Below are 12,467 nucleotides of genomic sequence, written 5' to 3'. Positions count from 1 at the left end.
GATATTAGAATCGATCCTGGGGTCTGGCCACAACTCTAGGGACCTAGTTTCTGAGTCAAAGCTTGGAAACAGTTGAGATCCCCACCCCATAACCATACATAAAATTGCTGGGCATGAAAAATCTAATATAGCTATGCTACAAGGATTGGCCTTGGGGTCTGGCATATTCCCTTGATCTCATTTGGAGAATAGTTTGCCATGATTGCTTAGGTATCCAGGTGAGCGATACAGGCCCTCTGGGCCTCTTGTTTAAAAGAGCTGGCATGACCCTACTTGTCGACGCTTCTGGCATTCCGTTCTGTTAAATAAGATTGAAGTGAATTCACGGGAGTCTTTATAACAGCTTTTGTATCTAAGCTACGTTTAGCGTCCAAAATCCGCTGTCACTCCTCTTTACAACAACAAACCAGCCTTCATCGGTGGCCATTTTCACTGTTGTCATTTGGTTCTGAAATGTGACGTCACAAGCGTTAGTTACGGAGAAGGCCCCGCCTACCAATGTTTTCATTGGTTGAAATCTTATAAGCTCCGCCTACCAATATTTTCATCGGTTGAAAATCTTATAAGCTCCACACACAAATATTCATGAGGGAGTAGTCCTCTTTCTGGCAGGGAGTAGTCCTTTTTTGCAGGGAGTAGTCCTAATTTGGGGAGGGAGTAGCTCTCAGATGGAGATATTTAAGTGATTTAAGGGAAATAGCAGATTTTATCGTATTGTTTTTATATAGGGAAAACTCAGTAGAGGTATAATAATTCTAGTTAAAGTCTGTTAGTGGTATAGCTATCTCCCTGTGAATAGTATACAGTTAAAGTATGGGGTTGAGGGATATAGCAAGTTTGTGGTGTCCCGAGACCAGGTTTATTTCCCGAGGCGAAGCCGAGGGAAATAGACATGGTCAAGGTACACCAGACACTTGCTATATCCCTCATTCCATACTTTAACCGTTTTATTATACCGATACACACTGCAGAGATGGTTTTAACTAGAAAATATTTGTAAACCATAAGCTGTATAGCTTCACGTCCCAACTACCCCTTTAATGGCAATGGAGCCAAATGCTTACGAGTTCGGTAGCAAGCTCCGCCCACCTCGTGCGTCGCTTCCGAGTTCGGTAGCAAGCTCCGCCCACATCTCGCCTGATTGGCTCGGCGGAAACACCCGAGTGTTGGTGTGTTTTAGTTCCCAGACTAACACACAGGACTAAAACACAGTCAGGCAAAAGTGGGGATATATTCTATTTAACCAATTACTTTTATATAGAGTAAATAAAGTAGAAGTATAAAAATTCTAGTTAAAGTCTGTTAGTGGTATAGCTATCTCCCTGTGAATAGTTCTAGTTAAAGTCAGTGATAAAGCAATATACATGTAGCTATCTCCCTATGAACAGTCTGTTAATGGTATTGCTATCTCCCTGTGAACAGTCGTAGTTAGTCTGTTATTGGTATAACTATATCCCTGTAAACAGTGGTAGTTAGTCTGTTGGTCAGGTTTAGCTATCTCCCTGTGAACAGCCCTTGTTAGTCTGTTACTGGTATAACTATATCCCTGTAAACAGTGGTAGTTAGTCTGTTGGTGGTTTAGCTATCTTCCTGGGAACAGCCCTTGTTAGTCTGTTACGGGTATAACTATATCCCTGTGAACAGTCGTAGTTAGTCTGTTATTGGTATAACTATATCCCTGTAAACAGTGGTAGTTAGTCTGTTGGTGGTTTAGCTATCTTCCTGGGAACAGCTCAGCTCTGGTTGTCTAATGTGGAAGTGAACACCATTGGACGTAGCTATTAACTCGTGACACAAGGTTAACACATTTGTTATTTTTAAGTTCACATATCTTTCCTATTACATGATGTTGCTTAAATAAGGGAGATAATTCTAAAATATAATATGGGTATAATGTGTAAACTGCATTTGACCTCGATGTCCTGATCCAAACATGTGTGGAGCATATATGTATTCACTCACAGTTGGGAGACACCCCAAACATCATGGAGAAAGATCCAATACAAAAAATCAACAGTTAATCTCTTGTTCAAAGATTTTATTATTGTCTTCACATAAAAAACAAACCGAGTATCACAGGCATTAATAAGACTAAGTAAATACTTAAACTTAACTACTGTTTCATCACTATCCCTGTTAGAACCCTGAAAAATTCTAAAGTTTATAAGTTCAAAAGCTTAGTTTAAAATTAATGAAGATTTAAAAGATTATACACCTTTTATTATTGTTTAATGGTGTTTGTTTGATGCCATCCAAATACTGAATTGGTACAAATTATTTGCATTGGGTCATCAAATTTGATATATTGTACATTTCTATATGTATAAATATAGACTAGATGAATATTGCTGCTTGTGTGGGACTCATTCTATTAAAAGACTAGGGCTAACACACTTGTAAATAATCTGTGAGGAGACCCACAACCATTTAAAATATGCAACAGACACATACAGGTAAACATTCTGTCATACAATTAACAAAATCACAAAATACGTGAAATGTGATACATCTGTATTCTAGTGTTAAAGTAACATTTCTTCTCTGATGCCAGTACCAGATACATTGTATGTAATGAAAAACTTGATAAATGTGAAAAATTAAGCAAACTCCAAATACCTGCCTAGCTCCAGTTTCACAAATAATCCATATGAAAATAATAAACTTACAATTTCCACAGGAAACTTTTAAGAAAAACCTTATTTGACAGAATATTTTCATTATTTCAACAATATGCTTTCCTCTGGAAAATCATATGAACTAGCTTATAATGATAAAATGGATGATTTACCTAATTATGTTCCCATACCATATACTGTATACATATCACAACTGTATGTAATCATCGTATGAAGATCTCAACACACAAAGTGGAGGATTTATGGTGAGGAAGTTTGTACACATTGTCAGTAGCAGGAAAACCTACCTAAATGCATCATCAACAACAGTGCACATGTTCAACTTCACAAATTGTTGTAATAACCCTTTGTCTTAAAATCAAACACTTTTTCCGCACCAGGTAATACTTGCTAAAATATTAGTAGCCACAGAATTCATAGGTCACCTTACCAGAGGAAATGCTATACTAGAGCTCAGGGTATTTTGAACTTGCATATACAAAAATTGCAATTGTATGAGATAGGAAGAATATATGAGACAGTGACATCTAACTGACGGATGGACCGAGTGAAAAATTATAGTCCCCACTGGTAGTATTGGTGGGGGACTCATGATTGTCTGTTTTCCCAGAGTGTAGTGCAGCCTATGAATGATGGAAGGGAGACAACTCTGATTAAAAAATATATGTCTTTCCCATGTGCTAAAAGTTAGCCTGGAGAGAATGTCAATGAGCTAATTTATCTTCCCACTTGGAAAGAAAGGACTACCTTCTTTTTCCACCAGGGAAAGTCTCAGGTGGGGAAAGATGACTTCTACTTAGGGGTTTTTTCAATGTCCCTGCATGCATTTTTTTCATTGTCTTTCGATAAGAAAATCTGCCTAATGCATTGTAAATTCATTGTCAAAATAATTTAAAAAAATTAATATATTTATGGAAGTTGTAGAAAAATTAAATAAAACAGATATATTTCATCAAGTTCATGCACGGTTTGTAAGCTGTAAATAATTCTAAAACCTTGGTACTTAAAGCTTTTCAATTCCCAGAATCCCAGAATCAAAGTACATTTTGTACCTCATTAAAATGAAACAAGATTCGGGCACAGTGTACTGCAAAGTAAGACATACCTGATACATACAAAAAAGCAAAGCAGAAATTAAGAATTTGACATTTCAGCTTTCATGAAAGTTTTTTGAATATCATGCCAATTTGTCCTGAGAGTGAGGTCAAGCAAAACATCATCCACATTGCAAATTCATACCCAAGGTGTTAAACTGGAAAGTGCCAGAAATTCTACAGTAGATATCTACAGAATATCCTACGTTCAGCAAAGATTGATATGACTACCATACGCAATATTCCATAGACAGCCCTTTTTATGTACACCACAACATTTCAGTGTCCACAGAGACAGCCCTCCTTATGTACACCACAACATTTTAGTGTCCACAGAGACGGCCCTCCTTATGTACACCACAACATTTTAGTGTCCACAGATACAGCCCTCCTTATGTACACCAGAACATTTCAGGGCCCTCCTTTAATATGTACACTTATGTGTCCCTGAACATGTATACTTGGACAACAAGTGTAGGTCAGTACATGTCCTACTGGAAATTATGTTTTCATACAATTCAACAATTTACCATATACATGTACATTTAACAAGAGTTTGGGAACTTCGATACAATAAGAATGCACAAGAAGATCACCAAATTAAAGATATCTCTTATCTAATGGGCACTTGTATGTTAAAGGAAATTGAATTATAATTTAACAGAAATTTTCAGAATTTTCTACATGGTGTTGAAATAATTTTCAAAAATATGAAACTATCTCTTTATTTAGACATCAATATATGACCCTTTATCATAGTCTAACTGAAGGTTAGGGAATCAAGCAGTGAGACTAGAAAAGACCAAGTCAGCTCCTACTGGTTTTATAAACAGTCACAACGGAGTCAAGTTCACTTTAATAACCTGAATGACATCTTATTTCATAATTTAAATAAATATTTTATCTACCAAGCGAACATATGTAAAACATGATGTAAGTAACAACGGGATTAGTAAAACGACACATTCAATAAATCAGGTTTTATAAGTTGCTCTCCCTCATCAGTTAAAAATGGTTTGGTGTAACTGGCTCCAGACACTGATCTCTAGTTGAGACATTCACACTATCACAAATCCCATAATTACGCTGCTATAAAATACAACAACTTTGATATAAGTATTGCTATCGCATCATATTTTCAAGTATCCTTTCCAAGAGTACCAGTATGTGGTTTAAACAAAAGAAAAAATATGTTGACAGGGGATTGCTTTGAAAGTGTTTTTTGTTGACTCGCTTTTTATGTTAACAGGACTTTTGTTGTTGTTAGGATTTTTATAGACACAGTTGTTGTCTGGACAGTTGATATAGTTTTGTGTTGACAGGATTTTTCATTGATAGTACTTTGTGTTGACATGGTTTTGTTTCGACAGCATTTTGTTATGACAAGATTTGTTGTTGACCGCCTTTTGTTGACATGCTTCTTATGTTAATGGTATTCTGTGCTGGATGTAATTTACAATATCTTGTGTTGAGAGAAATTTGTGTTGACTGTATTTTGTGTTAACTGTATTTTGTGTTGGTTGTATTTTGTGTTAACTGTATTTTGTGTTGTCAGTATTTTGTGTTAACTGTATTTTGTGTGAACTGTATTTTGGATGTCAGTATTTTGTGTTGACTGTTTTTTGTGTTAACTGTATTTTGTGTTGGCTGTTTTTTGGATGTCAGTATTTTGTGTTGGCTGTATTTTGTGTGAACTGTATTTTGGATGTCAGTATTTTGTGTTGACTGTATTTTGTGTTAACTGTATTTTGGATGTCAGTATTTTGTGTTGTCAGTATTTTGTGTTGACTGTATTTTGTGTTAACTGTATTTTGTGTGAACTGTATTTTGGATGTCAGTATTTTGTGTTGACTGTTTTTTGTGTTAACTGTATTTTGTGTTGGCTGTATTTTGGATGTCAGTATTTTGTGTTGGTTGTATTTTGTGTTAACTGTATTTTGGATGTCAGTATTTTGTGTTGACTGTTTTTTGTGTTAACTGTATTTTGTGTGAACTGTATTTTGGTTGTCAGTATTTTGTGTTGACTGTATTTTGTATACTAAGACGTTGTGTTGATATTTTCTCTTCACAGTTTATGTCTAGACAGGATTTTTGTGGTGATTTTCTTTGTGATAGTGAATTTCACAATTTACACAAATGAAGCATTTTGAAAATAACTTAAATAAAAAATATCAAAATATGCAACTGTAGTGATAGTAAATTAGGCCCACATATCTAGGCAGTTAGAAACAGAGTTCTTGCATATGTTGAAAAGAATAAAGTGTTTTCTCAGGAATAAATAGTGAGCTTAATAATTAAGTAATAAAGAAAAACTGGTTATGCAATGTATATCTGATTCACTTTTTATAACTTAATCTGGGTAAAAAATTGGAAATAAAGACACTAAAACAACTTCACCCTTGTGTCAGATACCAAACACAGCCTGATAATTGTTCCCAGTTTCATGTATGTCTTACATGGCAGTCGGACAGGACAACACCAACATAATTAGGTCATTAACGTATGACCTTGACCTTAGCAGACATAACATCATGACACCTGCTTCAGCATAGCTGTGATGGCCGCCTGCAGACCCTCGGCCAGTTGTTTGGCGGAGTATGGCTGATCAAGGGGTGGAACGTGGATGAAAGCTGAACATGATCTGTCGATGTTCAGGGACAGGAAGTAAGAAAAGTCACACAAGTACCTAAAAATAGAACATTGAAAGGTAAGCTGATACATAGGAAAAATTAAACGAGGTAATTAATAACAGGTACAAATGTACTGTACCTGGAAATGAACTAGGCATTACAGACTGAAAGTAATCAGAACTACTTTCATACTTTTTTTATAATTAACTGTGACCCTGTTTTTCAACCCAAGAAAATCAAACTGCTCAAATCCAAATTTAACATATGGGCTATTTTAGTCATATCAAAATCAAACAAAACTATTTTCTATTTACCTGGAACATTTTTCTCACAAAGAAATCAAAAATATCCTTTGTGCTTTAATTGATCATGTTTTAATTGATCATGTAAATTTAAATTGATCATGTTTTAATTGACCATGTAAATTTTAATTGATCATGTTTTAATTGATCATGTAAATTTTAATTGATCATGTTTTAATTGATCATGTTTTAATTGCACAGAAAACATTTTTTTCACAAACAGATGTCCTACGTACATGACATAGTGTACAATGTAGCACTGGCTGAAACAAGCTTTCAAACTTGTCATCATTACTCACAGTCAACTTATTCATTATACTTTGGATAAGGAGACGTAAAATCAATATTCATAAAAGTATAATGAAACATATTTATTAATAGAAATTTACAATAATTTGTTCAAAGAAAGTCTACTCTGAATGCTTGATGCATAAACTATATCCTATAATTTTACATCTATTTCTACAATTGGTTTCTGTATAATTATTTATGAAACATGATCAATTAATTGTTAATCATTGTTTTTTCAATGATTCTGAGTGATTCTCTACACCAGTAAAACCTACCTGCCAGGGTCCACGGACACTGTAGATTTGACAGTAAAACCTACCTGCCAGGGTCCTCGGACACTGTAGATTTAACAGTAAAACCTCCCTGCCAGGGTCCTCGGACACTGTAGATTTGACAGTAAAACCTAGATTTGCCAGTAAAACCTACCTGCCAGGGTCCTCGGACAAATATTGTGATACATGTTATTGTGATAACATAATGATTTTATCACAATAACAATATAACATAAGAATAGTAAGCTGAATCACTCAGAATCATTGAAAAATTATACTGTACAAATGTACTGTACCTACCTGCCAGGGTCCTCGGACAATGTAGATTTGACAGTAAAACCTAGATTTGACAGTAAAACCTACCTGCCAAGGTTCTCGGACACTGTAGATTTGACAGTAAAACCTACCTGCCAGGGTCCTCGGACACTGTAGATTTGACAGTAAACCCTCCCTGCCAGGGTCCTCGGACACTGTAGAATTGACAGGAAAACCTACCTGCCAGGGTCCTCGGAAACTGTAGAATTGACAGTAAAACCTACCTGCCAGGGTCCTCAGACACTGTAGATTTGACATCAATCCCCGAGTCGTTGATTTCATCACAGACCTTTTGCATGTCTATACCCGACACAATACAGCTGTTTGCCCCATTAACACAACAGTTCTTCTCTGGACATGTGCCTTTCACATCCTTCTTGTCGTATCCATCATTGTGGGCCTGTTGTTCCAGCGTCAACTTGGACGCAATCCCAGACACACCCACATGTATCACAAGCTGAAAACCAGTAACAGGATTATAAATAATGATTTCTTTTTCAGATTTAAGCTGGTGTGTAATGTTCATCCTTTTTGTCTTCTCAGCACTAAAGGTCATATGACACAATCAAGAAATAACGTTTCCACAGTGAAGAAATCAGCTTGCCAATTCTTACGCCGGGGAAAATTGGCTTATTGGTTTAGAATTGGTTTATAGGGGGAGGGGGGGCTATATATTGTCTAGTTGTTCCCAGAGCAAGGTGATCATTTTATATTGAGATATATTGATGTACATCTGCCAAACCTGCTTGTGAGACCACCTGTATAAGAAGACCATTTGTAACAAGAGATGATAATATGGACCTTGAATACAGGTTGACCTGTTCCCAGAGAGTGACGACGATCATCAATATATACATATAAATGGATATGCTTACACATGGCTTAACCTGCTCCCAGAGTGCTGGGACAATTTCAAACACAGTGTCATACTCCACAGGGATTTCCTCTATTAACAGGTCTATCCCCTTTACGTTCCAGTGTTTATCCAGCTCCTGTACTGCCATCCAGCTCGCGTTGACAGCGTGGGCACCAAATGGTCCAAACCCTGTACAAGTGAAGTAGATACTTAGAAACAGATTCTCCAGGAAATAATGGTTGCATGGTCAGAATTTGTGGCCTGCTTTGTTATTATGACAATTGAAAACCTTTCTTTTTTAAACCAACCTCTCAAAACCTTATTGGTCATTTTTTCCTGTTTCAATTTACGTTATTGTATTAAATTCATTGTAAATGATTCAGTTATCTGATCTATAGTAAGGTTTCAACAACTTCATTTTCTAGTGGGATTTTTTTATTAAGTGCAAAGTATAATAATAACTTAAAACACGTCTGATGCATTCTTGGAAGAAAATACATCAAAGTTATGAAATGTTGAAAGAAAAGAATTGATTTGCGTCTTTTACTCAGGAAGTTCAATTATTTCTTAGATAACCGGTATATAAAAAAATAATGAAAAAAATGTATGGTTCACTTGTTTGCAAAATTTGTGCAAGAGTTGTCTCCCTTTGTCCACATATTTTTCAAGTTAAATAGTGTTATAAGGGTTATAATTACCATTGTACAATTTCATACAGTGTTTTTATTTTAACATTTGCAAATCTTTATATGATTCTGATAACACCACAAATCTTAAAAGACTTTGTCAATAAATGTGGGACTTATTGGGGTCATTGAGCTCATGTTAAAGACAGACAAATGAACTGACAGAGACTCATCTGGGTAACTGGAAAAATATTTCGCTCTGCTTTTTTGTGGGCATATAATAATCCAATATCAGCACTGATAGATTTTTTGCAATTTCATCGATGTATAAAACAAACAAGTAGCCCATGGGTTTTAATGGTCCCTTTCTGAGCGACGATTCAGATCTGACCCTCATCAAAGTATTATTGTATGGAAATTGTTCAAGAAGATCTGCATAATTTCATCAGAGACATGGATGAAGTTTTTGCACTATGGAAAAGTTATGGCCCTTCCCCTCCGCTGCTTCAGTATCAGCATCTTTTGAGACCAATAATCTGATACTCATCAAAGGCTGATATTTACCACCATAATGGTGTTATATGATTGTTTACAGATGATGCATGACAATCTGATCAACCATTTAAGAGGAAAAGACTTTAACAAGCTAGCAAAGGAAAATGCTGATGAAAGACCAGACAAGCTTTGGTACAGGGGAGGTAAACAAGAGGCTTATTATATGCAATTCTTGTATAACATACATTATACACAGGAATATATAGGGATTGAATTCATATATTTACGTTACCATGAACTACAATAAAAAAGATCAGCTGATTTTGTTGAAACGAAAATATGTATCTATATGAATCGAATAATAACCAACACTTGATATTCCTTTCAGTGGTTGTACCTGTTACCAATACTGTTTTCTTTGACACTTCTGCTGGCATGGTTTTGGAGTCAGTATCTTACTTGTCTAACTGTACTGATTTTTATCTGGAAAAAAAATCAAAACAATAATGTCAATATTGTTTTCAATACATTAAATCAGAGATTTACGGCAAGTTACAAATTCATCTTTAATAACTTGACACATTTGACATTTAAAATACTATTACAACGTCTACAAACGCAAAACTGTTGTGCCTTCGTCATCCGTCCGACTGGCAGGTCGACCTTACCTGTGGTTATGATACCTGAGCGAGGCCTCCTGTTGTAGGCCTATCTATATTCAACTTGGGTGTTGATGAACAGATTTTATAAAGATCGGCTACTTTATCAGCAGCTAATAGGTCCTCCTTCTGAGACAGGAATTCCTCAGAGAGTTTAGCCACTCAGATTCGGGACGTGTCGTCAGAGAAGTCGTCTAGACGTTTCCAACATCAGTAGCGACTAACGGTACCCAGTGTTTAGCAGATCTGCATAAACAGGAAATGAAACCGTTCTCTCATTTTCTTTTGGGAGTTATTTCCCCTTAAACACTATTGGCCACGGTTTAAAGCACAGGGACCTGATAATTTGTTACAGCTATATTTCTTCTTATTCTTTTGTCAATGTACAGTCCTCCTAGTGTAGTATCACGCACTGCTGACATAAACTAATGTGTTTCGAGTAATTTTATACGTTTTAGGGGTTTATGTCAACTTTCGGTAAATACGAGCCAAAACGTGTGAAATTACTCTGAACACCTTAGTTTAGGTCAAAATGTAGCTGTAACAAATGCTCAGGTCCCTGTTGATTAAAGGAGTTAAATCGTAGTTTACATTTTAACTTTACTTTTATTTAGTCTTGAATTCTTGTTTTCTGCCATTTCATTTTATATCTTACCTAATATTTATAAATACGTGAATTCCTAAAAGCTGTGATAATTTAATAAATAACATTTGTTAGATATAATTCTACTAGACCTAGTACCAGTTTATGACAAACTTCTACATGTTAAAGATTATGGCATGTGTGTTCTGGTATGAAAGAAAAGGGAGCAACGTATTAAAAGGAAGATATATTATAAATAAATCTTGCGAAATCCTAGCTTCAGTTTGTGTTTTTTTTTTTTTTTTTTTTTTTTTTAAAAAAGGGGGGGCACACCCCTTAGGGAAATTTAACTTAAACGTCGGCCCCGCTTGGAATTTCAAAACAAGATAAATACAAAAAGGTATGGGTATAGGAAGCTTAAATAAGGAACCGTTAGTTTCAGAATTCATTTTTAGGATAAATGGGACCTCATTGACTTACACCTGTGTGGGTGTTAAAGGTGCGGTAACTCAATTCCTCCTAGAGCATTTAAATGACATAATTACTATAAAATTTTATCATCATCGTGTGCTACATTGGCCGTCCTTGAATGACCTTAGCTGTTAATAGGACGTTAAACAAAATCAAACAAGTGTGCAACATATTCCAACTTTCATTTTGATATCGAATATTACACTATTTCAAGAAAGAATTAATCTTTTTATTGAAGATTTAAGCAGAAAAGTATGTGAAATTTCATTACTAATGAGAACATTTCCATTTTCGACACGTTAATTTACATAGTTCTAAAACCAGTCTATATTTCATACTTGCTTAAAAGTCGGCTACCAATAATATCTTTCAACATCAGGAATTTCAAGAAAATTGACAACCGGTAAATTTGTCATATAATACTTTTGATTAAAAAAAAAAAAACATAACTTTCTTTCCACTTTTCCTTTAACTTCAGTTTCTTCATGACGAAAGGTCCTTGGGTCTTGTCATTAGGCCAGTAGCTTGTTTATGTAAATGAGATTAAGTGTTGTAAACGTTGATGACCTTGACCGTCGTTCAAGGTCACAAAAATCAAATGTGCTGAAATAACTTTTTATATGGGGAGTCAGACAAGGTTACCTTTCCTTGTTTTATTTGTTTAAAGTGAACGATATGAAATAATGTAATATTCCTCCATATTTTGTATAATGAATGGGCAATAGGCTAAATAAAATAATAACTAGAGCTATAAGCCAAAGACTAACTAATACCCCACTCCTATATAACCCATGACTGTAAGCTAAAGGCTAACTAAGGCAAAGCATTTCAAAGCAATCCATAGTCTCCCACCAGTAATGANCCCCCCAGTAAATATTTAAGCATATATGCATATAATACTTCCTGTACTCTCTCCCTATGCCAAAACATACTTCCATACCCAATCTTGTTAGTCCCGATAAACCAGTTTTGCCTATGTCGTCCTAGTAGTTAAAGAAGAGTTGTCAAGTCAAACATTTTTAACAAAGGGACATAACTTATTAAAAAGGGTCGAAATGAAAAAGGTACTACCCTGATGCACGTACCCTGATGCACGAAATCAGGGGCTAATTACCATATCTGTAAACATTCATTGAAATCGGCCCAGTAGTTTATGAGGCAGACAAAGGTTCTTTTTCTACAAAGGGTCATTATTCCTTTTAAAGGCCCGGAATGAAAACATACTATTTGGATGCAC

At 35.4% G+C, this 12,467-nt stretch overlaps 1 protein-coding gene across 2 annotated transcripts; it reads right to left on the bottom strand.

Moving 5' to 3' along the window:
• Window positions 1–2,023: 2,023 nt before the first annotated feature.
• Window positions 2,024–10,436, bottom strand: LOC110455007 (pyroglutamyl-peptidase 1-like). Of its 2 annotated transcripts, none has more exons than XM_021504875.1 (5): window positions 10,186–10,436; window positions 9,915–10,000; window positions 8,416–8,585; window positions 7,765–7,997; window positions 2,024–6,416 (listed from the first exon to the last, which is right to left on the bottom strand). In XM_021504875.1, exons 2-5 carry the CDS (start codon window positions 9,952–9,954, stop codon window positions 6,260–6,262), a joined length of 600 nt encoding a protein of 199 aa, XP_021360550.1. In that variant the 5' UTR covers window positions 9,955–10,000; window positions 10,186–10,436; the 3' UTR covers window positions 2,024–6,259. The 2 variants fall into 2 exon arrangements, with proteins under 2 accessions (XP_021360550.1, XP_021360551.1); XM_021504876.1 differs by lacking the exon at window positions 10,186–10,436 and adding an exon at window positions 10,136–10,167.
• Window positions 10,437–12,467: the final 2,031 nt, after the last annotated feature.

This window comes from Mizuhopecten yessoensis, unplaced genomic scaffold, assembly GCF_002113885.1.
Source record: "Mizuhopecten yessoensis strain PY_sf001 unplaced genomic scaffold, ASM211388v2 scaffold8123, whole genome shotgun sequence".
NCBI lineage: Eukaryota > Metazoa > Mollusca > Bivalvia > Pectinida > Pectinidae > Mizuhopecten > Mizuhopecten yessoensis.
Note: the sequence above shows the minus strand (reverse complement) of the source record. Positions and strands in the feature narration are given on the sequence as shown.

Bases quoted from the DNA above. Each gene is read 5' to 3' on its own strand.
- LOC110455007 (XM_021504875.1), bottom strand. From the start codon at position 9,954: ATGCCAGCAGAAGTGTCAAAGAAAACAGTATTGGTAACAG. The intron at 8,586-9,914 runs GTACAACCACTG...TCACTTGTACAG, and splicing joins GAAAACAGTATTGGTAACAG to GGTTTGGACCATTTGGTGCC. The intron at 6,417-7,764 runs GTAGGTTTTACT...TTCTATTTTTAG, and splicing joins GTGTCTGAGGACCCTGGCAG to GTACTTGTGTGACTTTTCTT.